The sequence below is a fragment of the Pteronotus mesoamericanus genome, unplaced genomic scaffold, assembly GCF_021234165.1.
Source record: "Pteronotus mesoamericanus isolate MK-2021 breed Mesoamerican mustached bat unplaced genomic scaffold, CSHL_Meso_final contig_657, whole genome shotgun sequence".
Taxonomy (NCBI): domain Eukaryota; kingdom Metazoa; phylum Chordata; class Mammalia; order Chiroptera; family Mormoopidae; genus Pteronotus; species Pteronotus mesoamericanus.
In genome coordinates, this window is record NW_026555229.1 from 1,571,700 (window position 1) to 1,599,446 (window position 27,747).

The 27,747-nt window shown below is 54.5% G+C and overlaps 1 protein-coding gene across 1 annotated transcript in view; it reads right to left on the minus strand.

Annotated features, from left to right (window-relative positions):
• Nucleotides 1-27,747, minus strand: part of SLIT1 (slit guidance ligand 1) — a 153,444-nt gene that overhangs the window by 40,884 nt on the left and 84,813 nt on the right. Inside the window, exons 5-11 of the mRNA XM_054581705.1 lie at nucleotides 8,352-8,423; nucleotides 7,235-7,306; nucleotides 6,588-6,659; nucleotides 5,925-6,088; nucleotides 2,971-3,118; nucleotides 2,514-2,585; nucleotides 1,882-1,953 (exon numbers count right to left, since the gene is read on the minus strand). Of these exons, the coding sequence (XP_054437680.1) occupies nucleotides 1,882-1,953; nucleotides 2,514-2,585; nucleotides 2,971-3,118; nucleotides 5,925-6,088; nucleotides 6,588-6,659; nucleotides 7,235-7,306; nucleotides 8,352-8,423 (672 nt within the window). The remainder of the gene's footprint in view (nucleotides 1-1,881; nucleotides 1,954-2,513; nucleotides 2,586-2,970; nucleotides 3,119-5,924; nucleotides 6,089-6,587; nucleotides 6,660-7,234; nucleotides 7,307-8,351; nucleotides 8,424-27,747) is intronic.

The window sequence follows — 27,747 nt, forward strand, 5'->3', positions numbered from 1 at the left end:
TCTGTCCAGCACAGATACACCACCAGGAAGAAACAGACCAAGGCATTAGCTGTGCTAGGATCTAGGTGGTGGGCTTGCAAGTGGGCTTTTTATGCTTCTGTATTTTCAATTCTAGACATTGAGTGTGAATTCCGCATAACAAGGAAAAAAAGCAGAGGTTCAAAAAAGATATGCAGGCAGAGTGAGTTCATGCAGACGACGAAAGAATCAAGGGGGTTGGGGAGTGGGGGGTATTTCATTCTTAATATCGCTAGCAGCCCCCACGACACCCCTCCCCCCACCACCGGCACATTCAGTTTGAGCAAAAACAGCGTGTGCTCTCTCTTCAAACATGGCTTCCAGATCATTCCTGGAGGAGAGCAAAGTCCCTGCTGTGCGATCCAGGCTGGCAGTGCCGGGAGCCCCCGTGTGGCTTAAGTGGAGGAAACAAATGGGACAGAAGCTTGGATTTCGCCCCCCCAGCACCAGGAAGCCTCTGAGACATGAAAAGGTCCCCATTTGGAAAGCTCCCTCCATCAGCCGTGTGGAGAAAGGTGTGGAGGGGACAAGGGTGGATGCAAGGAGACAAGGTTGGGGTCGCCCCAAGTGGACACTGTCCATGAGCTCTGGTTGCACGACCTCACATGAAAACTCCCCTATGATGGGGAGATGGCTGTGACAAGGTGCCCAGGAGCAACAAAACCCACTTAGACGGGTTACTGTCCTGTCCAATTTAGAAGAAGTCCCGTTCACTTCTCCGAGGAAGAGCCCTGCGTTGCGGCAGGCCACCTCCAGCGCCTGACCTCCTCCGCCAAGGACAGCGACCCATCTCCGCGCAGCCGCGCACTGCTGTCGAGGTCGTACACTGCACACCGGGAGTGGCGCCATTCACAGGAGCCCACTACCTCGGACTCGACTCCAAGGGAAGAAGGTGCGCGCAGAAGGCGTGGTCCGGCTGCCTCTGCTCTCACCAACGGGAGTTCCATCCTGTTCCGCTTCCCGGCACCCTAATCTGCGCGAGGCCTGTGGCCAGTGCTGCCGAGGGACAGGTGAAAGCACCACTCCTAAGGGTAGCAAAGGGCCCTGCCACTGGGGAGCTTGCCTCACATCAGGGCACCCTGAGTGACTCTCTGTATAGACAAAGTGCGGTGGGACCCCCAAGAGTGAGGGGCTTGGAGAATAGGGGTTGGGGGGAGGAGGCAAGTGAAGGGTTCTTGGAAAAAGAGAGATGAAGTCACATTTCCAAGATGAATTTTTTGGTGTTGCTAAATTTAATTTTTATTTTTCTGAGATAAATCGTTGATGCTGTACGATGCTTTGTGGATTGACAGACCCCACCACCCCCCAACTAGTAAACCCTTGAGGGAGAGAAATACTGGAGAGAGGTGGAGGAAATGCTGCGTTGTATCACCCACCACAACTTGGGATCAGAGCACGTTTGGGATGAAAGATACAGGTGTGACAGATGTCACAGCTGGAGCGGGCGGTTGCTGCCATTGTAGGTGCCCTGGGGAAGGCCCAGAGCACGCGGTGCTGGCCTCTGTGGGGAGGCAGGGCCAAGCGAAAGCTGGGCCGGATCAGGTGGCCGCTGCAAAGAATGCTGGAAAGATCTCCATGTGGTGGAGAGGGCATCCCAGCTGCCAGGGCAACAGCTCTGCCTAGATTTTCCATGCACTCGGTCCCTGACTCGCTGCCCCCTCCCAGCTGCAGAGGGTCCACTGGTGAAGAAGCGGGTGCTGGACACACAGCAACCCTGGGCTTCGCAGCCAAAGGGAAGCCCGTTGAGGCCGGCGTCAGCGGGGCCTGTGCTCCCCCTCCAGCGCCTGGCCGAGGGGCTCAGACTCTCCTGGCCTCCTTGGGGGACACCTGGTCCCCTGCAGGAGCCTTGGTGCTGCTACTCACAGCGAGTTCAGGGAGCGGAGGCCCTGGAAGGCGTCAGGAGCGATCTCTGCGATCTGGTTGTTGCTCAAGTCTCTGCACAGAGAACAGGAGAGAGGGTGGCTGAATCTGTCAGCGGCCACCAAGCCCTGCCTGGTCCCCTCCACTTCCCAGATGCTATTGGAGAGCAGGGGCTTCATTGAAATTAGAAAAGTGAGGGGTTTGTTCTCCCATCCATCGGAAAAACCCATGGCCACTATCGCCCTGTGCAGTCTGAGGGTCGTGCACGGGAGGGACACTCCAGGCTTGGTCTGCTTTTGACAAAGCTTCCCTCACCTCCCAGCTGTCTCCTACATCCCCTCTAATGTCCACCGTGGCTCCTATTGGTGCCTAAGCTGAAATGGGAGGATGACAGTTAATTCTGGTCATATGCCAGACTCGGGCTCCGCACTTAGGCTTCAGGACAACCCTGCAAGGAGGTCATCCTCACATCGCAGGCGAGCCACCTAAGGGGCAGGAACACCAGGCAGGGCCTTGCCCAGGGCCTCTCAGCCATCAGAGGCAGGGTCAGGACCTGCCCAGGGCTGTGGTATGTCAGGTCCAGGGTCCTCCTGCTGCCCCGTGCCAGCTCTCGGGAGGCAGTGGGAGGCACTCACATGCGCCGCAGTTTTCTGTATGGAGAGAAGGCTCCTGGGGGAATGGACTTGATTCCGTTGAGCTCCAGGCGGCTGCAGAGAGACCAGAGGAGGTGCTCGTCAGATCAGTCCATCCCGGCTGTTGTCTGCTGGGCTCGAACCAGGCCCTTTGTCCCCCTGCCCTGTTCCCATCCACTGTATGGGGTTGGGGGCTGGCAGAGAAAAGGGGCTGCTGTGATGTGAGCCCCTTTATCCCAGGCTGCCATGGCTGAAAGGTGCCCATGAATGATGCTAATACTAAGAAGCCAATTCTAGCAGACTCATGGGCTGGACAGATGGACCACAGAGGAGCGCCCCCTGCCCAGCCCTCCAGAGTTGCCCAGCCTTGGGCAGTGGCCGCCCAGCTCTTCACTGGACCACCAGAGCCCGGCCCGGTCCCAGGGCCTGTGTCCCCGAGCGTGTCCTGCCCTGTACTCACATCTCTGTCATGGTCTCGGGCAGGTTAGCAGGGATGGCGGTGAGGCCTTTGCCACGACAGTCCACAATGCCATTGCTGCAGGTGCACATGGCCGGGCAGGAGCCGGAGGAGAGGGTGCAAGAGGGCACGTGCCCTGCCTCCCCCTGGCCTGTGGAAACAGTGGGCTGTGACCTCGGGGTGTCCCTTGTCAGCACCCCCCTCCTGAGACACATGCTGATGAGTAGGGACAGGGCGCATGGGGCTTCTTCGGGTGAGGATGAACCAGAGATCACCAAGAACTCCGATGGAACTCTGTGGGCACCTGGCACAGATGGGTACTTGTTAGATGTTTGCTGAACTTGAATCTCAACTTAACTGTGGTACACTGAACTGTGATTCATAGGAAACTCTAGCCTAAGTTCTGAAGCTCTGGGTTCTCGTCCAAGCCACACAGCACTGTTACACCTGTCTCCTCGTCCATCACCGAAGGATGACAGCGACTACGTTTGCTTAGCCCTTACTCTGTGCCACATGCTGTGATAAGAGTTGCAGTTTCTCCTTTAATCCTACTGCTCAGCCTAGGAGAAGCATGGTATTATTGTGGCCATTTTACAGGTGAGAAAACAGAGCCCTTGCTATTAATTAATTTGTGGAAAACACACAGCTGATAGACTAAAACCAGGATGAAGCCCAGTGTCTGATAAATCACTTTAATTAACGTCTAAGTTATACAGAGTGCACCATCTTCAGTGTACAGCTGGGCTCCAACTTATGGATACACCCACAGAGCTCTCCCCGAAACAGGGAACATTTCTATCACCCAAGGGGGCTCATCTGCCCCTTCACCAATGTAACCATTATTCTGAGATCTGGCACCAAAGATGTGTTCTGCTTGTTTGTGGACTTTCCATAAACAAAATCAGACAGCAGGTTCTCTTGTATCTGGCTTCTTTTGCTCAATATAAAATCTTTGAGATTCGCCCATGTTGTGTTATTTGTTCTTTTTTTAACGCCGACTAGTATTCTATTGTATAGATAAGTCATAATGAGTTAATCCCCTCACTGGCTGGTGGACATCTGCGCTGTCTCCGACGCCAGGCTATTACGGAGAAAGCTGCCTTGGCTATTCTTGGACACACGTGTTCACAGAGCATATGCAGGTACCTGGCAGTGGAGTTGCAGGGTCACGGGAGACATATGTTGGGCTTTTGTGGATGCTGCTAAACAGCTGTGGGAAGTGGCTGAGCCAATTTACGCTCCCACCAGTGTTTTTTTTTTTTAATTACTCAGCTGAGGATATGTTTATTGATTTCAGAGAGAGAGAGAGAGAGAGAGAGAGAGACATCAATGTGAAGGAGAAACATCTATTTGTTGCCTCTCGCACACACTCCAACCAGGGATTGAACCACAACCTTGGTATGTGCCCTGACCAGGGATCAAACCCTCAGCTTTTTGGTGTACAGGACGATGCTCCAACCAACCGAACCACCCAGCCAGGCCCCACCAGAATTTTAATCTCTAATTCTTTCCTTAGCTCCCCCAGATGGTGGGTGCTCAGATCAAAGAAGACAAGACTATGAGGACTTCTGACACACAGAGAAAGTGGCCTTCTCAGAAGAGGGGTTGCCAGGGTGAACAGACACATGCTCACACCCTGTCACGTGTACACACTCACACACTCCCTCCACATATACGCTCACACAGTCACAGGTGCACACTCACTCGCGCTCACACACTCATATTCTCACACACACACTCACACACACACAGCAGCCCCGAGCACAGCAGGGTTCCGAGCAGTCGCAGGTGCTGCGCACCGGCCGTGGGAGGTGAGCCTCACACGGGGGCAGGGAAGCCGGGCCCTGGACGCACTTTGCCCTCGGAGCTCTGCACGGCTGGCAGGCTCAGAGGCCGCCGGGTTGGGAGAACTGGGCAGCCCCCAACCCTCTGTTGTGAACCTGAGAGCCGTTCACTCCCTCAGCAAACATTTCTTGAGCATCTCTCTGCCAAGCACAGACAAAGCGCTGGGGACATGGCCGGAAGCCATGACACGTGTATTCCATGTGCTTGCGGAGTTTACAGTTGGTCAGGGACACCCCAGAGAAGGCTCCCTGAGCTCTGCAGGGGAGGGGGAGTCAGCAGGCAATGGGGCAGAGGCTGTGCCAACAGGGCTGCAGCCTGCGGGGAGGCCGGGCGGGAGGAGGCACTCGCTCCGGGAAGGGGCGGCGGGGTCAGGCGGGACACACTGAGTGGAAGGCCTAGGGGTGGCAGGGGAGGCTGAGCGCAGTTTGGACTCTCCCAGGAGCACCAGGGGGCCAGTGAGAACAAGGCGGCAGTGACTGGCCCAGCCTCGGAGGTCCTTTTAGGCCTTTCTGGCCGCAGTATGGAGATCAAAGGGGCCAGAGAGGAATGGGGTGGGCAGGCAGGAGGCTCTCACGGGAGCCCAGGCAGAAGGTGCGGGGCACAGGCTCTGAGCCCACCTCATCTCAAGCCTAGGCAAGATGGGCCAAGTCAATGACTTCCCAGGGGAGCGGGGGTGAGGCGATTGCAGGAGGGAAGCCGTGGTAATGGGAGGAGGGAAAGTAGGTGGGACAGAAGGGGGCAGCGAGGGGAGGAGGGAATGGCGGGCAGGAAGAGAGGATGGGTTGGGGCAGGAGCAAAAAAGAGTGCAGGCCAGAGGCGACATGCGGAGACCAAGGCAGTGGGTGGGTGAGAACGGGAGAGACTAGAAGGACGGGGTGGGGGGTGCGGGGGGGGAGGCAGGTGGGCACCGGAAATGCAGACGAGGACAGGACCTGATGGGTAAAGAAAGGAGGTGGTGCGTAGGGACAGGGGGTGCTGAATAAGGGCAGGAGGTTGGGTGGGCCACATGGTAATGTGAGGTGGTGACAGGAAGTAACGGCGGGAGCACAAGATGAAGGGGCCGAGGGAAGCAGGTGATGGGCAGCCGAGAGCCCCGGCGGGCCTGCACCCACCTGAGCAGCTGAACTCGCTCTTCTGGACCTCGGCCACGTTGAGGCCGCGCAGACCGGTGGGGCCCGAGCACTGGGTGAAGAGCCCGATGGTTGGCCGCTGCCTCAGCCACTGTGAGAGCCAGGCCAGGTGGCAGTCGCAGAACAGGTGGTTGGAGTGCAGGCGGCTGCAGGGGGACAGGGCCGCTCACAACCCACCTGAGCCCCAAGACCCTGGCCAAAAAGTAGGGTCCCCTCTGCCTAGGGGGGCCAAGCCCTGTGCTGCACTCACGCCAGCGCAGCCTATGCGCCGTCACCTGCAGCTCCAACTCGGGGACCCTCCACAGCCGCAGGGAGCTCCCCAACGGCTGCCGCCCCCTCCCGGCCTGCTCGGGGCGCCCCCGCGGCTGGATGTTGGCTGTGTGAGTCTGAACTCACACAGACCCACTGCCCCAAACCACGTAACACATTTTCAACAAAAAGAAATGACTTGTTTTCCAAGGAAAAATCAAATGTAAGTGACATCCAACATCCTTTCATTTTAGATTAACTCCCCTGACTCCAGCTCCAATCAGCACTCCCTGCCTGGCCAGTCCTCTGCCTGTGGAGGCCGCAAGCCCCTGTCCCCACTGCCGTGGCACCGGCCACGCTTGGAGCTGCCCTCCCTGCCACCCGCGGCTGACTCACAAGGTGCGTAGCTTGGGCATGTGGTTGAAGCTGGATACGGGGATGGTGGTGATGTTGTTGTTGTTCAGCGTCCTGACGGGGAAACCAGAGTCAGTTAGCCTCTGTCCAGCAGGGACTTACGTGGAGGGAGAGCAGACCTTCTCTCTGACAAACAGGCAGACTCTCCCATTGTGTCCCATGGTCTGCATTCAGGCTGTGCTGGGGACCAGCGCTGGGCTGGCCCCGGGGCGGGGGTCAGGGGGGCTATGCCAAAGAGCATGAGATTCAGAGCCACCCTCAGGGAAAGCCCTGAGTGGAGGCAGCGCTTAGGAGGCAGCTCCAAGTCCGGCAGGACATGGGAGAAGGAGCAAGGAGAGGAATAGGACCAGTGCAGGCTTAAAGAAGGGGTGGGGTTTAGATAGCCCTGTGTCAGGAACTCCTGGAAGACGCAGCCCTCACGCTGGGGGCCAGCACAGGCCAGATAAACCCGGGTCCCGCCCCTGCAGGCACAAGGGCTCCGTGAGCATGCCTCTAGGAGGGCCTGCTACCTGCCTCCAGGTCTCCTGCCACCTGTGCTGCTCCGGGGCCCCAACTCCAGCTGCGTGGCCCTGGCACCTGCCTTGGCTGGACTCTCCAAGCCTCTGCTTCCCTTCCCAGGTTTTACTTACAGCACCTCCAGCCCCCGAAGAGCCCGGAAGGCCCCCTCCTCGATGCAGCTGATCTGGTTCTTGTCCAGCTGTCTGTGAAGCAAAGGAAGGGTGCAGAGAGGGGGCATGTTGTTGAGGGCAGGAATGTTCAGACGTTTTTATCAAGCACTCCATTCGCTTTGTTTTTTCAGAGTCCTGACCCTCATCATTTGTTCAGCCCAAATGTGTCAATCCAAACAGTGAATGGTCATAGCTTAAATTATTCTTCACTCTTAGTTAAAACAATAAATGTAAATAAAAGCTTTATTATATTCCTTTACATAACCTTGCATATCTCCTGGGGAGCAGGCACCCTGCCCCGTTTTGGAGACCACCTAGAGGGTGCTGGCAGCTGAAAAATGAGTCTGTCACAGGAGCGATGGCAGCCAGAGCTGGCAGGCAGATTCCGGCCTGAGTGCCAAGTGAGGCAGACTAGCTGTGGCTACCTGGAGCGCGGCTCTGAATACACTGAAGCTTGGATCTGGGCTCCTTGGGAAAGAATGCTGAGATCAATTACCAGTGTCGGCCGCAGGCCTGGGGGCGGGGTCAGGGAGCGACCAGCAGCCAGGCATTTGCCATCCCTGCAGCAGTCAGGCTTCAGGGAGGTACTAAACTGGGACCAGAATAAATTTGCATAAGAATAAGCCATTACATTTAAATCACATTTGATTATGTGCCAGGCCTTATCTCATTTAAACGTCAGGACAAGCCTGGGAGTGAGTGTGAGATCCTCATTTTACAGAACAATATTCTGAGGCTCCGTGGAGATCGTGGAGATCGCTGACTTGCGGCAGCTTATACCACAAGTGTCTGAAAGAGAACGCACTGAAGGGCGAGGGCACGGAGACAGCCCATTCAGGTGGGCCAAGAACAGCACCTTAGGACCCCGCTGTTCAAGACATTCCCTTCAGCCCAGTCTTCAAAGGCTGCTTGTTTCCTCCAAATCCAGATTGTTCCAGAAGACCATGCTGGCACCAGCCACCTCAGAGCCCAGCAGCTCCTTGGCTGCCTGGACCCCGGGGCTCGGGGACACCCACAAGGACACTGCCAGGGTGGCCCTGCAGCCCCCAGCCCCTCTCCATCCCAGGCCCGTACTCACAGGTTTTTGAGGTCTGTAGCTCCACGAAAAGCCTTCCTGGGGATAGCCTGGATGGCGTTCTCACTCAGGTCCCTGTGAGGATTGAGCCAAAGGGAGAAACACTGGTCAGAAGAGACCTCTCTAGAGGGCCCTGATGAGCCAGGGGGGTCAGGGGTGGCCGACAGAGGGACCGGTCACAGCTGCATCCCAGGACCTGCGACGGTGCCTGGCGCACAAAGGCTCTGCGTGTTTGTTGAATGAATGAATGAATGAATGAGCTGGAGCTTGGTGCCCACCCATCTCCCAGTCTCTGGGCAGAAGGGTTGCACCTGGAGGGAGAAGCGTGGGGCATGGGTGCCCAGCTCTGGCAGACCCCACAGAGGTCAGCTCAGCCCCAGGGATGCAAGGAGACAGCAAAGCGGGGGAGGGCTCCCCGAGGGGCCCACAGGCACCCCAGGGCCTGTGGGGAGTGCACCTCCGAAAGCTCACTTTCTGGAAAAAAGCACCTCTGTGCCTCAGGCAACCCAGCCAGTAGGTGGCCACCCAGGTCTGAACTCCAGGCTGGGTCTGCCTCCAGATCCCTCCCTCTCAAGACTGCGAGGGACCTTTTCACTGCAGACATGAACAAATGTCCCTTTCCTTCCCACAGCAGTGGCACCAGCTGCCATGGGTTCTGAGGATGTCGCCCAGGCCACACTGCCAGCACTTCACATGCGTGAGTGCACCTGACCCTCACACTGTCTGTGGGCAAATGCTATTTGTTGCCATCCCCATTTCGCAAGGAGGAAAGGGAGGCTCAGAGGAGTTAAGCAGCTTCTTCTCGAGAACACAGCAGGCCGGCGGGGCAGGGGGGAGGTGGCTGCAGAATCTGAACCCAGGCAGGCAGACCCCGAGCAGCCCTGGGGGTGGACACTGTTACCTCACCCACTCTGCAGAGGAGGGAACTGAAGTATTTTACCCCAGGCTGACCAGGACGGGGACCCAGGCAGTCTGCCAGAGAGCCCAACACCTGACACTGCAGGCCACCAGGGCTGACTGTCCTCACAGGGGACCCCATGTCAGGCCATCCCGCAGACCCCAGCCCCTTCTCCTGGGCCAGACGCTCGGGGCTTGATCATCTTCTTCCCATCACCCATCCCTCCCATGGGCCTCAGGCTTCGCTGTGAGCCCTGAGAACACGCCCACAGGGCCCCCAGCATTGTCCCCTGAGCTGCGGGAACTTTCATTGCTCTGTCTGGGTTTTTCTGCTGAGACAAGGAAACAGAAGGACTGCGGGAGAGCGCACAGGGCCCCGAGCGCAGAAAGGCCGGTGGGAGTCCCAGCTCCCCCAGCTCCCCCACCTCCTGGCTGGGCGCCTACGGCCAACCCAGTTCCTCTGTGTTATGCAAGTAATCCGTACCACTGTCCCACAGCCCATACCAGCTCTATTGGTCCCTTGGTATGTGGGCTTGTTCTCTCTCTCTTCTTCAGCGGGATGCTGGGCGGGGTCATTTGACAGGTAAATTACTTAATTGGAAGCAAGGACTGAGCAGGCCACCGAGATAAACAAGATGGCCCGCACCCAGGGGCTCACAGCCACAGTAATTAAGAACCAAGGCAGACGTGGGAGCCTCACACAGAACCAAACCGGCCTTGATGGAGCATCTCTACACATCCGTGACAGCTGGGTTCACATGTGCACAGGCAGCCACAGGTGCACTGAGTACCCTAAAACACCCACAGCCTTAGGGGGGCACACAGGAAACCAGTGAACGAAATCTCCATTCCGTCATTCAGCAAGTGTGTGCTGGGAGCCGGCTGCCTGCTGCGGATACTACAAAGACTCACACTGCAGCTTACAATAATCATTGGAACAGCAGTATTTCCAAAGAGACGTGCGAGCTCAGAGAAGCGCGTAACGCGCTCTATCTGAAGGGGGCGGAGAGGAACTCTGAAGCGGATCCTGAAAAATAAGTCAGAGCTTACCAGACAGAAAAGGGAAATGAGGGAAGCATCTCTGAGCAGTGGGAAGAGCAACTGCAAAAGCCCGAGGGCACAAAGGATCAAGGCAGGTGGGCTGGGGTGGGGGTGGGGGTGGGGGAGATCACACAGTTCGGTACACTGGCATGTGTCTATGGGAATTTTGCAGTGGTTTTAAAATTTGTCCACAAATTCTTTGATATCCGTCTCTTCAAAAGATGGAGCTTAAATCTCCCATAAATTGTGGGTGGGATTGAGCAACTCACTTCTGAAGAATAGAGTATGACGGAAGCGATGGACAACTTCTGAGATCATATCATAAAAGATCCTGCTATGTAGCTTCCTCCTTACTCTCTGGGAGTTCGCTCCCTCTGGGAGAAGCCAGCCACGAAGTCACCAGGATACAAGCGGCTCCCTGGAGAGGCGCACGTGGAGCGGACCCGGACCCGAGGTCTCCTGCCGGCAGCCAGCACCGGCTGGCCAGCAAGGTGAGTGAGTCATCATGGGAGGAGAGTCTCAGGATGAGGCAGCCCCTTCTCTCTGTTTGTGTCCCCGCCCAATTCAGATGTTGAAATCCGAATGCCCCATGTGATGGCAGTGGGAAGCAGGGGCTTTGGGAGGAGCTCAGGTCATGAAGGCTGGGCTCTCGTGAATGGGGTCAGTGCCCTGGTAAAAGAGTTCTGAGAGACAGCCATTGCCCCTTCCTCCCTGGGAGGGCGCAGCCAGGAAGTGAAGCCTCGCCGAAGGCCAAATCTGCCGGCACCTGGATCCTGCACTTCCCAGCCTCCAGAACTGTGATCAATAAATATTTGTTGTATATAAACTACCTGGTTTCTGGGATTCTTGTCACAGCAGCCCCCACCTGCATCTTGACTGCAATCTCATGAAGCCAGAGCCACCCAGCCACCTGCAGGAACTGTGACATAATACGCGTTTATTTTTCCTTTAGGCCACTATATTTTGAGATGCTTGGCTTTACAACAATCAAAGACTAAAGCAGGGGTGCTTTGCGGGAACGACCTAAGAGAGGAGAGGCTTAGACACTGTGCTGGAGAGCACGGTCCTGGCATAAGGGCATGAGGACCCCTGGGAGCTTCTGAGGAGGGCAGGGCAACGCTTAGACGCGGCATGACTGGGCTGAAATATGTTAAGGATTGGCTCCATCACGTCCCTCTTTGGGCCTCAGTTTTGTCACATGCAGAGGCTGGACCAGATGATGTTACTCTCCTCACCAGTGGGAGCGCACTACACACCGAATACTCCCAGACATGGCAAGTGAGGCTCTCGGCTCCTGGGGCAGTTGAGGCTCCAGGGAGGGGGTGAGGGGCAGGGGGGCCCATTGCTGACGGCATGGCTTCTGAGAGGAGTGGGATGAGAGAGGACAGACACAGCTACCCTCCTGCTCCTGCCCACAGGGAATCGGAGAACAGAGCCCATGTGGTGAGGGCAAGACAAGGGCAGGGAGGACGGCGTCCAAGAGCCACCGACAGAATCAGGAAGACAGAGGCCGCCCAGGGGGCGAGGACCTCCTGTGGGACCCGCGACGTGGCCCCAGCTGGCCGTTGGCCCTTCGGCCAAGCCTGGGAGGGAACTCTGGGCTGGAACTCACATCCATTATTCTGTTTAATCCTCACAACAACCCTGCAAGGGAGGTTTTTCTATTTGTATTGATTATTTTATTGACTTAGGCCAACCTTGTTCCAGAAAGGCTTTGAGGTAGTTTATAGGGATTTTTAAAACAGCAAGAGAGCAGGAGTGAAAAGTGGGACAAAGAGAAGGAGAGAATCGATGGGACATACCAAGGATGCAGCCCCGGGTGACCCACACCCCTGCCAGGCCCAGGCAGAGCATGTGAAAAGGGCATACTGGCCAGTTAATGGCCCCCAATATATAGATAAACTTAAAAGGACCAGATTCTCCAGAGTATAGCTATTTGAGGCACTAAGATGAGACAAGAATTTCCCCAGGGGTCTTTGTAAAAAAAAATGACAGTGTGGTCTAATCAATAACATTAGATCCTTATAATAAATGGGTTTCAAGTGTCTGCTTCTTACAACAGCATCACATCAAAGTACAGTTCAGGAAAAGCAATTCTATAAAAACTCACACCAGGAGCTATGTGGGCAGGGAGGGGCAGGAACACTCTTTGCAAAGGAAGGCGACACGGTAGAGTCTTGAACGATCCAGGAGCAGTTGGATTTGCCTGGAGAGGAAGGTGCCGGGGAGAGGTGTTGACAGAAAAAAAGCCTTGCAGGCCAGGGACAGCAACAGACTAGACCAGAGAGGGTGTATCCGACGATCTTTTAGACATTGTGCTGGGGCCCAAAAGCTTACAGAGGAAGGACGCTGGCCCTGGGCATAGAGGCGGTACAACACCAAGGGACAGTCCAAGAGGTGAGCATCCAGAGACGGAGTGGAGCTGAGCTGACCTGGGACCTTAGGCCCAGCCCCGGGCCAAGCCACAGCAATGAGCAGCTCACATTGTTTAAATGAAAGGAAAAGGAATTTGAGACCCTGGAAGAGGCCGGCCTCTCGACCAGGAAGCAGGTGAGCCTTGGCAGTCTGAGGAAAATGGAGCACGCTGGCAGCAGAGCGGGTGGTGGAAAGGGCTTGACTCTGCAATGACAAGGTTCTAAGTTCTATTCCTGCTTCTACCATTTATCAGCCGTGGGACCCAGGAAGTTATGCACCTGAGAGCTATAGTTTCCCTATTTGTAAAATGGGGATAAAAATACCTACCACATTGGGCTTTGGAGAAGATTGAGTTAATGTATTTAAGCCTCTATCCTTTTACCTCTGGCAAAATTTAAGAAATGCTGGCCGTTGTCCGGCCCCAAATAGTCTGTCCAACGCTTTCCATAGGTTCTGACTATTGTTTCCAGCATTTCCTCTAGGGGGCGCCAGATGCCTTCCCTGGACTTGGATATCCTCTCGCCTCACCGCAACACAGAACAAAGCTATTCTTTCTTTTTATTTACTTTTTTTTGCTCCAGTTGACTTCCTACCTGGTCAACAATTGTTTTGTATTTCCACAACCACTTGAAATAAAGTTTCTCATCTCCATTTTCACCCAGTTGGCATGAAAACCCAAAAGGCGCCACCTACATCTTTGTCCATCACATTTTACCAGTCCTCAAGCCTCTTCTCAGGATGACCTTGTCACAGGTCTGGAAGTGAGGAGTGTGGCCAGGGTGTGTCAGAGCAGAAGGAGATACACTGAGAGAGGCCATCCTGGAGGAGGGAAGGTTCTGGAGCTCAAAGGACAGCTGCTGGGGGCCTGGTCCTGGCAGGGAAAGCAAAAGGCACAGAGTAATGGGGAAGACAGAGGCTCAGAAGGAAGTCCCAGGCAGGGCAGCAAAAAGCAGATCCGCAGAGCAAGGACCCAGCTGCCAGACAAGCGACAGGACTGGAGAGAGAAACACAGGCCTGGGGACAGATTCTGGGGTGAGGACAAGGTCCTGGATTGCTGACAAGTTCCCAGGGGATGCTGACGTGGCTGGCCCAGGAAGCACACACTAAGAAGCCGGGCAGGTGGCGCGGGTGGGGCGGGGCAGGAGAAAGCCTGCAGCTGAGAGTCACAATAAAAGTATGGGTTCAGTAAACCCTGACTTGCCCACTTAAATCATATGGTCTTAGGCGAATCAACTTCTTTGGCCTCAGTTTTCTCACGTACAAAAGAGGGTGAGGAGTAGCACCTACTTTTCAGGATCTGATGTGAGAGGCACTGTGCATCTTGCCCCTACCTCCTCCTCCACTGATGCTGATGTCCCTTCAGTTCCTCAAATCTTTCTGCCACAGGACCTTTGCACTTGCCATTCCCCTGCCTGGAATATTCATCCACTCTTCACCCAGGAAACTTCTATTCCTCTTTCACACCTCAGTCTACAAACGCTGCCCTGGCAGCTCCCTCTGCCCCAGGCTTCTAGGACCCCATGCTCTTCCTCCTTAGCACTAATCCAGAGTTGTAATGGAATACCGGTGCATTGAAATTAATGAAACTCTGATTTTGGGTTAATTAACATCCATTGCCCCCTCCAGACCATAATCACCCAAGCTCAGACACTGTCTTTTTTGCTTCCCACTGTCTCTCTGGTCCTGACACATTGCACAGGCTCAGTCATTTTTAGCTGAATTGAACTCAAGTGGATCCTTACACGATTCTCCTGCTCCAATCCCTCTGCCTTTTCCTGACCCAAACTAGGAGTCAGCCCAGGCCGTGTGGCTAAGAGTGGGCGGGGGCTTGGGGATGAGGGCTCTGAGCGGGAAGGGAGGTGCTGGGGAAGCACTTGCTGCTGCCCATGTTGTTACAATCCACCCTGCCCATCCCCTCACGTGTCCTCAGGGAACATTAATAACTGAACATCCTCGGGTGGTCCCAAGGTGGCACCAGAAGCATCAGCCGGACAGTGTGGGCAGCCCTGGAGGAAGGCGAGTGACTCTCGTGGGAGGAAAGGGAGTAGAAGTCCGTTCTGGGGGGCTCAGGGTAGAGGGTCTGCAGGCAAAGATCCCCAGCCTGAACCCTGCCACCCAAGACCAGGGACCTTGAGAGGCAAGCTGCTGACAATAGCAGTCCCCCGCTGCCCCGCCCCGTTCTGGGAACACTCGGGAGACCCTGGCCAGGGTCCTCCCCCTGAAGAGAAGGGGGCAGCAGAGCCACCCCTTGACTTGGGCACCATCCCAGGCACCCCACTCCCACCTCCCCTCTTCCCGAACACTGCCAATCTTTCCAGCCTCTGCCAGGGCTAGGGGAGGCAGCGGCTGGAAAGCTGAGGTCGGGGCCCCATGTTCTTACTGCTAATCCCCCTTCACGCTCTAACCAGATTGGACCCTGCTGGCAGATGGGCCTCTAAGGGGATCAGCGGGGGACTCAGCCGGGGATGCTGGGCCCCAGCCAAGGCCGGACTCGGGTTCCCACCGCCTGCTCGGCCACCCCACTGCAGACAGAGCTCAGGGCCTGTTCCGTGTGCCTCACAAGCCACACGGCAGCCTGTCCTGTCCCCTTGTCTGGCTGGTTACCCTGAGCCTGCCCAATATGGGGCCTGGCCAGGAGGGAACATCTGTGGCCTGACCATTCCAGGCCACCTCACCTGGGACTTCCTGTCGTGAGACTGTCGGACAAAGGACTCAACCTGGAGCAGACAAAGCTGGCCATGTTCCCCTCCCCAGGGCCCCCATGCAAGTTTCCCAACCCCTGGAGCTCAGTCTCCTCCTCTGTAAAGTGGGAATAATCATGGGGTCATGGGGCTGAACGAGGCTGTGTGTGGTACTCCCAGCAGGGTGACAGAGTCAGCTGCCATATCTTAATTATCTTTATGGGGCTCTAAGGTGGGGGAAGGGGAGTTGAACCCAGGACTGGGACTCAGGAGGGTGCAGCTCAAGGCCGGCTCTCACACCAGCTACTTTGTGATGTTGGACGCAGCCTGCAGTTAGCTCCCTGCACCTCCATCTCCCCTTTCAGCAACACTGACATCCCTGGGACGTCAGTCAGGAGGGTTAAGTTACACACGATGTGCATCACCGTGGGCACCGAGCACGAGCAGCCTGACGTTGCTGCTGCTAGTGAGTGCCGCCCAGGGTCCCAGAGCAGGTGACTCAACACCCACGTCTCTGGCACCTGGGCCAGCAGCAGTTGAGTCACCTGGGGCTTGGTCAGAAATATGACTTCCTGGCCCTACTACCAAATCAGATTCTGCATTTGAGCATGTTCAGGTTTGAGAAGCGCTGCATCGAACAGAGCGAAGTTCACACACGTGTTCTTAGCCCCGGCTAGGGCTAAAACAAACTGGGCTGTAACCCCTGTTCCAGGCCAGAATGTCAAAGCAGGGAGCTGAGGCCCCAACTCCTGTTCTTGGTGGGGGGGGCACAACATTAGGGAGAGACTCAGACACAGACAACCCCAGTGGGTGGAGGCGGGGAAGAGCAGCCTCTCACCTGTCACCTGTGTCGTGCCACCGCCCACCTGCATAGGGAACAGAGGCAGCACTCACAGGAGGGGGTGATCGCCATGTTAGCACCAGCACCCTCCCTGGATTCCTTCTGGGGTTGGGGGCAGCGGGACATGCCTGAGAAGGCGCTGGTGAGAAGCAGGCTGTGCTAGTCAGCTCTTTTGAGGAATCAGAGGTCGCCGCCCCAGGCCAGGGGCTGTAGGATGCACTTTCAGGAGAGAGGCTGCTGCACCTCTTAGGCGGGGTGCCAGGGTGCACACCCCCTGAGGTGCTCCTGGGCCTGATGGGACCCTCCCTCCCTTCCCTCTGCCTGTCCTTCAAGCCCACCTCACATCCTCCCTCTCCCACCAGGAGAGAAAGTAGTTCTACAATTACCCCTCCCTGCCCAGCTCTCCCCAGCCCACAGGACGACCCTCAGGTGCCCCAGGTCCGCCTTGTGTGGGCAGACTACAGGTGCGTGCGCGCCTCTAGACGACTTTAAGCCGGTTCTTTGGTGATGACGACCAGAACTGGGCAGCCTTGAGCTCCAACCTCGACGCAAGGACTGGGATGTGTACACTCACAAATCTCAGGGGCTCCCAGGATATACAAACTGACACCTTATAGTGGCTGATTCTTGGTGTGAGTCTCTTGTGAATGGTGTTTGTTTCATCATCTCCAGAAGTTTGGGGAGTGGGAGGGGGAGAGTGCAGAAGAGATCAGGGAATAGTACCAAAGGGACACACTGGTGGGGTGAAGGGGGACTGGTCCCACCAGCCACAGGCCCAGTTTCCTTTGGTCTGAGGACCGCCCCCTGCTGTTGTCACAACAAAGGAACGAAGGACAGGGAGCTGCCTTTGCTTCCTCCTGGGGCCTGGCTGTTCTCCTAAGGGGACAGTTCCCCTTGCTAATCCTTGTGTGCCCTCCTGACCCCTCTCCTCTGCTTCTCTGACAGCCAGAGTCAGGCCACCTGGAGTAAGTGGCAGGCCGTCAGATAAGCCCCCCGTCTCAAAGGGGGCCCCCATCGGGGCAGGGCGCGGGCCGGGCAGGAGGCAGCCTGGGAGAAAAGCCAGGTGACCTGGGTTCATAAGTGAGTTCAGCCCAACCGGCTGCCTCTTCGAGCTTTAATTTTCCCATTTGTAGCATAAGCTTATAAAAGGAGTAAATAAATGAAGGTGTGTGAGACTATCCAGAAGGCTGTCTGGCACACACTAGGTGACAATCAATTGTAGTTCTGGCAAGACTTCAAACTACCTGGCCTGACTGCCGAGCGCTCCAGCTCTGTCCCTCTCCTCCACCACCTCTCCCGCTCCTAGGCTGGTTATGAGATTCATGGAATTAGAGCTCGCACACGCTCTGTGAGGTCTTGAGATTTTTAAAAATGTTGAACATCCACCATTTTCCCTGGGAACTCCTGATGTCCAAACCCCTCTCGGGGGTTTGGAGGCTGACACCATGGGTGGCGGGATTTGAACTCCTCAGGAGAAGTGGGCTGGTCTGAGCACCAGTGCATGCCAGGTGCTGTCGGCCGCAGAGATGCCCTCCCTCCCCTGCCCACGCTATGGCCCGAAGCCACGCATCCTCCTGTGACCAACCCTCCCTCCAGCCCTGCAGAGTTAATGTTGCAGAAACCTCATTAGGAAGAGACATCAAGCAGCCCTGGATCGCAGCACCATAAAGCCACCATGGGTAACATTTCCTCACCGGACTGTTTCGTATGCAGCTACCGAGCATCGCTACGATCAATTCCCATGACAGTGATATCAGATGAGATGTGCATACCCCACAAAGCAACCACAGGGCCCTGCCAAGGAAAAGCTGCCCAGGAGCAGAGTGAGTGACTTGGGGACAAACAGGAAACAAAAGCAGCAAGCGCTGGCCTCAGCCACCATGGCAGGAGCACTGTGATAACAATGGGGTGGATGAAGCAGGTGATGGGGGCTGTGATGCAGGCCCCTCTTACTTTGAGTGCCAGGCACAGCCTTTGCTGTGTTTGATCACATGTTCTGAGGCCCCAGAAAGGCCCAGGCATACTGCTGGGTGCTGAGCAGGGGGAAACAAGGCTCTTATCCTAGACACCAATGAGTTACTGCAGAGATTCCCAGCCCAGACACATAGTGGTAGGGGCAAGGGGTTGGGGTGCAGCAGGAGAAAGAATCAAGATACAGAGGAAAGAACATGAGCTTTGGAGCCAGACAAGCCTGGGTTTGACTCCATGCTCCACCTTTTACTGCCTGTGTGACCTTGGGCAAGTTACTCAACCTCTCTGAGTCTGCTTGCTCATGTGTAAAGGAGGACTAATCACAGCTCCTTCCTGCTGAGTTAAGGTGATGACATTATACCACATGTACCATTTATACAAAGCAAAACGAATCTGTGCTAGTAGAAGTCAGGGTCCTGGTTACTCTCACTTCTGAGTGTTTGTAATGTTTTACTTCTTGATCTGGGGCTGGTTACACAAGGGCATTCACTTTGTGAAAGTTCAGCAAGTTCTACATATGAAAATATATAACACACATACAGAAAAGTTGTGCTTTTCGTATATGTTATACCACAGCAAAAAGGTGAAACACTGATTTCAGTGTGGCACTTGGTAGGCGAGCAACACTTGCCGGTGCCCTCCCTCCCCGAGCCCCCACCAAAGAGGAGACAAATAGGGGAAAAATCCTCCAGGTGACAAATGCCAGAAGAATGGGGCTCACACTTTTAAGCCATGAGGAAGTAGCCAGGCTGAGGGGAGACTGCCCAGAGGGCAGTGTGGAGAAAACAATGCCCACCCCTAAGTGGTGAGGACGAGGAGAGGGAACCCACCGACACACAGACGCGGAGGCGGGAAAGCAGACGCTGTGGGCCCCTGAGCACTCTGACTGTGCGGGTAAACATGCTCTCTGCCCCCGCATGGGTGTCTGTTTGGGTTCCACGTCTCCTGGAAGAGCAGGGGCACCGCCCTGCTCCAGGACGAGGCCTCAGGATCAAGCGGGTAGGCTGAGATGCTGGTGCTGGAGGCAGGAGAACACAGGAGTGAAAGAAACGGAGCAGCCTTCAGAGCTGGTCTGAATTCCTTTTCTGCCTTATTTCAAGAGGAAATTAGACAGTTTTAAGGGTACATTACAAAAGAGGCCCTGCCTGGTGTGGCTCAGCAGATTGAGTGATGGCCTGCGAACCAAAGGGTCACTGGTTCAATTCCCAGTCAGGGCACATGCCTGGGTTGCGGGCCAGGTCCCCAGCCAGGGGCGTGCAAGAGGCAACCACACATCAGTGTTTCTCTCCTTCTCTTTCTCCCTCCCTTCTCCTCTCCAAAAATAAATAAATAAAATCTTTTTTAAAGAAGGGAATAAGATAACAGGAACTAGAGGAAGAGTAAAAAATAAATAAATAAAGACAAAAGTGGGTAGAAACCTCAAACAAGAGAGACACACCCTATGAAAGCCTTTGCATCTGCTTGAGTGACACTGGGCCGCTTCCAGGCCCCGGGGGATGTGTTACAATTTACCAAGTCCAGAGATGAGAACAAGCTTGGGGGAGGTGTGGCTTTTCCTGGTTCTAAAACCAAGCACAGGTGGCCTCCCACAGGTCCCATGAAGAGGAGGCGATAGGATGGGAAAGCAAGACCCTCAGCAGCATCCCTGAAGGGGGCCCAGGGACCCCTCGCAAGACTCTTCCCCAGAAGCCAAGTCACAGACCAGCCAGTTTTCCAAAGGATTAATTTGCTAGATTTCTTTATTTTCTTTACCAATTTGGTTTTAGTTGGATGGTTTCCCATTTGTCTTCACAACAGCCTTTCAGGATTGGTTGGGTTGTCCCAGCCCCAGCTCCCTGCAGTCACAGGAAGAGACTGGGGTGGTTTTGCAGTAGTTCACACAGGGAGTGGGGGAGGGGGGCGGGGCAGAGACAAATGCTGTAATAAAGATAAAATGCAAACCAGTCGACTCACACCAAATAGTTAAAGGAAGTAAGTCAATTTGATGAATTGGTCATTTGACAAATTGGCCATTCAGTGAATTGACTTTTGGCAAAATGGCTTTTAGCAAAATGACATTTGGTAAATTGGTCTGCTTCTGACACGGCGACGTGTTTCACAGGGCAATTACTTACACCGGCACAGCCTGGTGGCAGAGCTCAAGAGGCCGTTCTGCACACGGGTCCGCCCCGCCCCATCCAGTACACTGCTCTTCACTGGGCTGCCGTAAAATTGGGTGGAGTTTAGAATATTTTGAGCAATGCATATGCTACACAACATGCAAACCGTCCTTCATCCATGTTATTTTTCTCAGTTAAACTCATCTAGACTCAGGGAAGAATCTTTAGCTTCTGCCTGGTAAACACCAGCAGGGAAATGGACAGGATTCAATGTGGTTTGGGAAGAGAGAGAACCAGGGAGGAGGCAAGGAGGAGGGCTGGGCAAGTAGAATCCAGGCTGCGCTTGGGGAGGGGGCTCCACCAAAGGCATGTGACCAAGTTGCCAGTCTGAGCATCTGCAGGGAAAAGTCAGGGACGCTGGCCAACGCACAGGACCGCTAATGCTGGAACAGACATCTGACTGAAGTCCACGGCAAGAATGGTCCTCCAAGGGGGCCAGCAGAGTATCACGGGGTCCCTGGGGCGTCCTCAATCCCCTCATTCCTGAGCTCCAAGAGGGGAATGGGGCCCATTTCTTTTACCAGACACCATGCCCATTGTCCACCGATGTCCTGCAGAGCAATCCAGGCCCTGCCTAAATTTGGTCTCCAGAGTTTCTCAGAAGAGAAGTGGAGTTTAAGGGATTGGAATGGCAAAAGGTCAGCTCCAGCACATCTGAAGCCCCCCATGTCCCCTCACATGTGCACCCAGGGGTTCCCAAGGGCACAAGGCCCCTAACTTCCTCCCAGGTGAGGAGAAAGAGCTCTGCCATGCTAGCAGGCAAGGAAGGTTTCTAGTTGGCTGAATGAGATCTGCAGGCGGCAACCGCAAGGAAAGGCCTGCCGGAGCGGCGGTCTGCGGAGCTGTCCGTGGTGCTGAACCCCGCGGGGCTCTTCCTCTGGTCAGGGCGGACGGCACGCCTTGGATCCTAGCCACCTTCGAGGTTGCCCATCTGGCTCACACACCACACCTAGTTTATTTAGCTTTCTTTTCCTTCACAAGCTCACAGGCAATCTGGATTATAGCATATACACAAAAGGTTAGGAAAGCACCATTATGAGCGTCAAGGTACCCACCCTCTGACTCTTTAGGAGAGACATGTACGGTGTTACTAAGCTACTTCTAGAGAAGGGTAAAACTGGATCTTGCCGCACTTCTCCAAAAGCCAGGCTCCTCACTGCTGGACACAGACCCAGGCACTGAGAGGCCCTGAGAAGTCGCCTGGCCTTGCCCCAGGTAGCTTCCCCCGGATCCGCACACAGAAGCCTCTCCCTGCCGTCCATAGGAGCTTACTGATCATTACTGACTCAAATGACACAGCCATTCTTATTCATGATAGCGATGATGACGATGACAGCTATATAGAGATGTATTATGTGCCTGGCACTGTGCTAGGTATTTTATATGTTTTATATATATTAACTCGTCAATCCTTAAAATCATCTTCTGAGATAAGTATTCCTCTCACACTGGTATAGGTGCTGGCCGTGGGGGAGGCTGGGCATGTGTAGGAACTCTCTGTGCTTTCCGCTCAATTTTGCTGTGAACTTAAAATTGCTCTAACAAATAAAGTTAGTTTTTAAAAAATACTCTCACCATACCAATTTTCCAGATAATGTAATGGAGGCATAGTAACTTTCCCAGGCTGTCTGACTGCAGAGCCCCCACTAACCCACCTTGCTACAGGGGCTCAGCACATTAGAATCATCAAGGTGATGGGCAGGTCGGGGGGCGGGTAACTAGAAGCATCCACATGTCACCAGTGACATTTGATAGGCGAACTTGGAGGGAGGAGATAAAAACCTAAAAAGCAGAGAATGATAATGAACATTCATAATGTTGACATTAAGTCATCAAGAGAAAGATTACATGCAGGACCCTTTGTTTTAGAATTTAGATAATGTTATAATGAATTTTAGACATAGTCTCATCAAAAATAGCATGAGGTTGGCATGTTCTCTCTGAGCACCCGTGCTGCAGGGGGAGAGGGATGGGGCCCCAGCCAGGCGAGCCCTGTCCGGGGACTTCTCCCTATGCCTGGATTCCTACAAGTACCTCAGACACCATCACGCCACCCAAGCCGCCCAAGGCTTGAAAGACAAAGAAGTGAGTTTGGGAATCCTGTGCTGAGGAGCTTTGCGCCTGCGCCAGTACAAAGAGGCAGCACGTCCGGACCTCTGAGAATGAAGGGGTCCTGGTGGGGGAAACCTGAGGGGAGGATCCCAGGTCCTCAACCACTGGCTTCTCAGGGAGACTCGGCACACCCCCTGCCCCTCCCCTACATGAGCCCCCGGCATAATGAGTGACCCCCAGGATGCCTGCCCTCAGCCGTCCCCTCGTGTGGACCTGAGTTTACCTCTGCAAAACCTGGAGCACAGAGGGCGCTCAGACCTCCTGCTGCTGTGGCCGCCGTGGCCAGCTCCCGGGAGAGACAGGCAGGGGGTCGGGGGCCCTGGCCGCCCGTGTGAACACTAGAAACTGATGTTCAGCACAGAAGCTCTCATCTGAGCATCAAAGCTGGCCCAGTTCCTGACTCTTTAGGAGGGAGGGAAACACTCTCAGCTTCTAGGAGGCCAGCTCCAGCCCTGCCCTTCCCCAGCAAATGGCTGGTGCTGCCAGGCTCCCTGCTGTCCGTCCCCATCCCCTCCACACCCAGACTAGAGGTCCCCACTGGGCTGCAGAGTCTGGAGGGCGATACACTCGTGAAAACACTTGGGTGTGTTTATTCATCCCTAGCATTGTCTGCAGACAGAATGAGTGTGGCAGGACTCCGGGCCCCGCCTCTCTGAGCCTTGCTTTCCTTGCCTGTAAATGGGTACTGTAAATGTCATTATCTCAGGAAGGTACCCTGAGGATTAGATAGGCGGGTTGGCAGCTTAAGGCCCAACACATGGGGACTGTTGCTTCTGCTCTTTTTCTTATTCCTCCCTGGTCAGAGGAGATGCTGTTGATACATGAGATATAGTCAATTAAAAGCACTGCTGAGGGTCTTCTTCAAAAACCTGGTGTGTCTCCTCAGTCACTCTCTTCAGTCACCTCATAGCTGTTGCTGTGCTTTTTTCTTAGTACTGGCCACGGTTTCAGGCAATCAATTATTTGTGGAATTATTTAATCACTGTCTATCCCGTCTGTTTACTGCACTCCTAGCAAAGAGGTGAGACTCATTAAATATTTGATTATTTTGGCTACTCAAAAGGTCAAACGAGCATTTAGGAGGGGGTGACATTTTGATATTAAAAATAGGTGCCCCTCAGAGATGGGATAGAGGTCTGAGACCCCCTGCCCGTGACCCCTTAACACACAGCTGTTCCTCCAAGGGGCCTGTTCTCCAGCAAAGGGCAAAGGCCCTGAGCCGGGCCCAGGCTGCCTCGGTGACAGTGTCAAGCGGAAAGGCACAGCCCCTGGGCTGAAAGCCCTCTCCACGCTCCCCTGGTCCAGCACGCCGATCCATCCTTCCCACCACCTACCTCCCCGCTTCCTCATGTATCACAATCCCTTCCACTCTCTGCATCACTGCGCCTGTCACATTGCCTGTCTGCGAGTCTCTCACCTGCTGATAACAATGACAGCACAGCTGTTGAAAAGGATACATCTGCCCTCTGCCTGCCTCCTGGGGAAAGACACACCAACACAAGGAAACAGGCAGGCTCTCTGTCACCTGGGCCACGTCTACAAGTGGGCACAGCCACTCCACAGCAGAACGCACCCAAATACACCCCGAAAAACACCCCTCTCCACACTCCCGCCCCCACCCCCGCTTGAGCCTGCTGGCCATGGCTTTCAGTCCCTGTGCCAAGCATCTAGCCAGGAGGCTATGACATGCGGATCTGATTCCAGCGCGGGGAACCCGAGCCTCATTTACAACCTGTGCTCTGGCTCAGGTTTACCAGAGCTCTGCACTGGGAGGCTGGCGTGTCAGTCAGCCAGGCCGGCATTTCCCGTTTCTCATCTTTCCCTGTTTGAGAACAAAGCCAAGTTGGAGAACAAGCAGGATGATCCAGAGCCTTGCTACTCAAAGTGGGATCCGACGATGTGCAGTAACAGCATCGACAGAAATGCAGAGTCTCAGGCCCCATCCCCGACCTATGGGATCAGAGTCCGCATTTAATAAGGTGATTTATATGCACATTCAAGTTGTGACGCACTGGATAGAGCAGTAGTTCTCAAACTTGGCCACACATTGGAACCACCTATGGAGCTTTAAAAAATACTGATGCTTTGGCACCACCTCTGAGATTCTGATTTGTTGGTTAAGGGTGGGGCTGCCAGGCATTGGGGTTTTTCAAAGTTCCCCGAGGGATCCCAATGTGCCGCCAGGATGGAGGATCCTTGTTCTGCACATGTCGCCTTCAACCCTGTTATCTCTGCCCCTCAGACCCCTCTCCTTGTCCTACCCCACCCAGTACCCACCCCCTTACTGTGCTGCTTCCTTCTCCAACCCTGTCTCTCTCAGTCCGTCTAGTCTCCCGGGTAACCGATGCTAATCAGGTGTTAAGGAGAGTGGATCTGGAAGGATAGTTCATACTAGATGGTGAATGACTGACAGCCCTGATTGCCATTGTAAAAGGAGGAGCATTCCTGACACAGCCCTCATCATTGGCAACATCTGATCAGTTTGAGGAATATAAACAAAACACTTTGGGCAGAGAGGGCCTTTCTAGTGGCCCTGGAACGAGCCATTTCTATACAGCCAAGCTTACTATACAGGAAAAGAGCTATTTATAGCCTGGGTGAAAATTTGCCACTAAATTCAGATGGTTAGGCAAACATACCTATACTGATGTTGGGCTGATCCAGACCAGTTTTGGTAGGAATGAGGAAGAAGGAAAGGGGAAAGTAAGAGGCTGCCTTAGGAGCCAGGAGCAGAGGCTGGAGGCCAAGGTGCAGGCGGAGGGATCAGAAGGTGATGATTTCCATGAAAGGAACAAAGTGCTATATCTGCCACACCTTCATGATGACTCTGGTGTCAATGGCCCTGCACAAATATACACGCCTCACCCCCACAGGCTGCCATGGGGATGGCCCAGAGACCAAGCCGGGGGGAAAGCAGGACCCAGCTTATCTATCAGATCAGCAGTGGGGCCCCTAACGGAAGCCAGAATCCCAGCCACATTGAGCCCACAAGGGTGCCCTTGGGCAGCACCCTGGAGGAGGACACTGCAGGAGAGCTTCGGGCTGCAGTTCTGTGGGAGCAGCGGCTGCCCCACAGGCTCGGGGTCCGTGGCAAAGCCAGCCGGTGGAAAGACAAGGAGCCCAGAGACAGAAATGGAGATGAGAGACCAATGAAGAGGAACAGGCAAAAGAGAATGAAGAAGGAGGGGCTGGGGGGAATAGAAGAGATTAACCAAAGAACATATATGCATATAAGTGTAGCCCATGGACACAGACAACAATGCAGTGAAGGCCAGATGGTGGTGGGAGCGGGGGCGGGGGGGGCTGGATGGAGCGGGGCAAAGGAGGGGAAACGGGGGACCTCTGGAATAGCGTCAACAATTAAAATGAAAGAGAGAATGAAGAAGAACAGAAGCTAAATGAGAGGAAAAAGACAACAAGAGGCAGACAAAAAGAGATTGAGAAAGAGAAGGCCAAGACCCCCATGACTGGGGATGACACTCTGAGGCAGAGACCAGGCGTACTTGGCTTTTCACAGCAGTGAGTCTGTGTCACACCTAACGGCCAGCGAAGGTGCAAATGAAAAGAACGTAGCATGCGAGCCTGCTGGGGCCCTCTGCACTGGGCCCTGTGCTCTGCCATCCCCTCCGCTGCTGGGCAGGCCTGGTGGCCAGGGGATAATTTGCCACTGGCTGGAGGTGTCAGGCTGATGATGAGTGTGAAGTCTTCAGGCGATCTGCCCGCAGGGACATGTCCTGTGTGACTAATCACCAGGCAGAGGTGGGAATGGAGTTCCAGCCACTGCACCCTCTTCCTGGATGGCTCAAATCTCTGTGCGTGTTTGTGTGTGTCGGAGGGAGGAGGAGGTCTTGTCCTCACTTGTGGCTGGGGAGGGAAGGCTTTCTCAATGAGAAGAAACTGTACACTGGCTGTAGGCTAGGGGACAAGGCCAATAGGGACAAGCTGTCATCACGAGGGCTGGAGATCGCTGGGGAGTAGTAGTGTGTTGGGTGCACGCTTCATGCTCTCTCTTGCACTCCACAAACCCAACAAATACTTTAAATGTGACTTAAGAGCAGAGGCTCTGGAGCCAGGTTGTCTGGGTTTGAATCCTGGCTCTGCCCCTTACTAGCTGGGTGACTCTGGAGCTGCCATACTTCTACATGAGCGAGAAACTCCAGTATCTAGTTTAAGGTGTATTTTTATTTTAAATTTTCTGTTACATAGAGTCAATTCCAATGCTCCCAACTTTAGGAAGAACAGCAGAGCAGGGCAACGTCTCACACTGCGTCTGCAGAAACGTCATCTTGCCAAGGCAATGGGGGACCTGCGGGCTTTGACTGTGGGCCTGACCACAGCAGATAAGCAGAGTCTTGAGATGAGGGGACGATGCCTCCTTCACGCCCCGCCCTCTCTCTTAGGGAAGGTGACAAAGGACAGTGAGGGGACACAGACAAAAAGTGATGTTCAAATGAGAGTGAATGCCAGGGAATCTGATGACTGCGAAAATGAGGATGTTCAGAAGGCGACAAAAACCACCTGGGAGGAGACCCTTCCAGGGCTAACTCTCATTCCCATTACAGAAAGGCAGCTGAGTCACAGCGCCCCAGAGGATCCCATTTATTCCATCTGAGAAAAAGGCCGAGTCCCCCAATGCATGTTGAGCTGTAGGAATAATTTTAGGCAGCAAGTTCCAGGGCTAGAACGTCTGGGACCCCTGCTAGGCTCTAGGGGACCCTTGTGGGAATTAGTAAAAGGTGCCCCTTCTTCGAGGCACTTTGATTGCCTTGGAAATTGTCAAAGGAAATATACAAATTCATCTCTATGGTGTGAATGGTGTCCCTTAAAAATGATACCTTTGGACGGTGCACAGCCTGCACTTCTATACACGGTGACATTGCATATCTACCTGCTCCCGCCACAATGGCATTGACGGCACAGCTCCAAAACTGGCGAAGCTGGGCTCCTAAGGGTGTCGCAGACTTATTGAGTGATAATTACATGAGGCCACGTGGACCCTCATTAAGAAGGCAGGAGACATGTGCAACATGGGTGGATCTTGAGAATACCTGCTAAGTGATATGTCAGACAGAAAAAGTCAAGAGCCATATGATTTCACTCATATGTTGGATATAACTGAAAGCAACAAATGAACAAACAAAATCTCATAGACACAGACAGCAGCAGGGCGGTTATCAGAGGGAAGGGGGTTGGGAGGGAGAGTAAAGGGGAAAGGGAGTCAAACACACGGTGACGGAAGAAGATCTGTTTTTGGATGGTGAACACCCAATGCAATATACGGA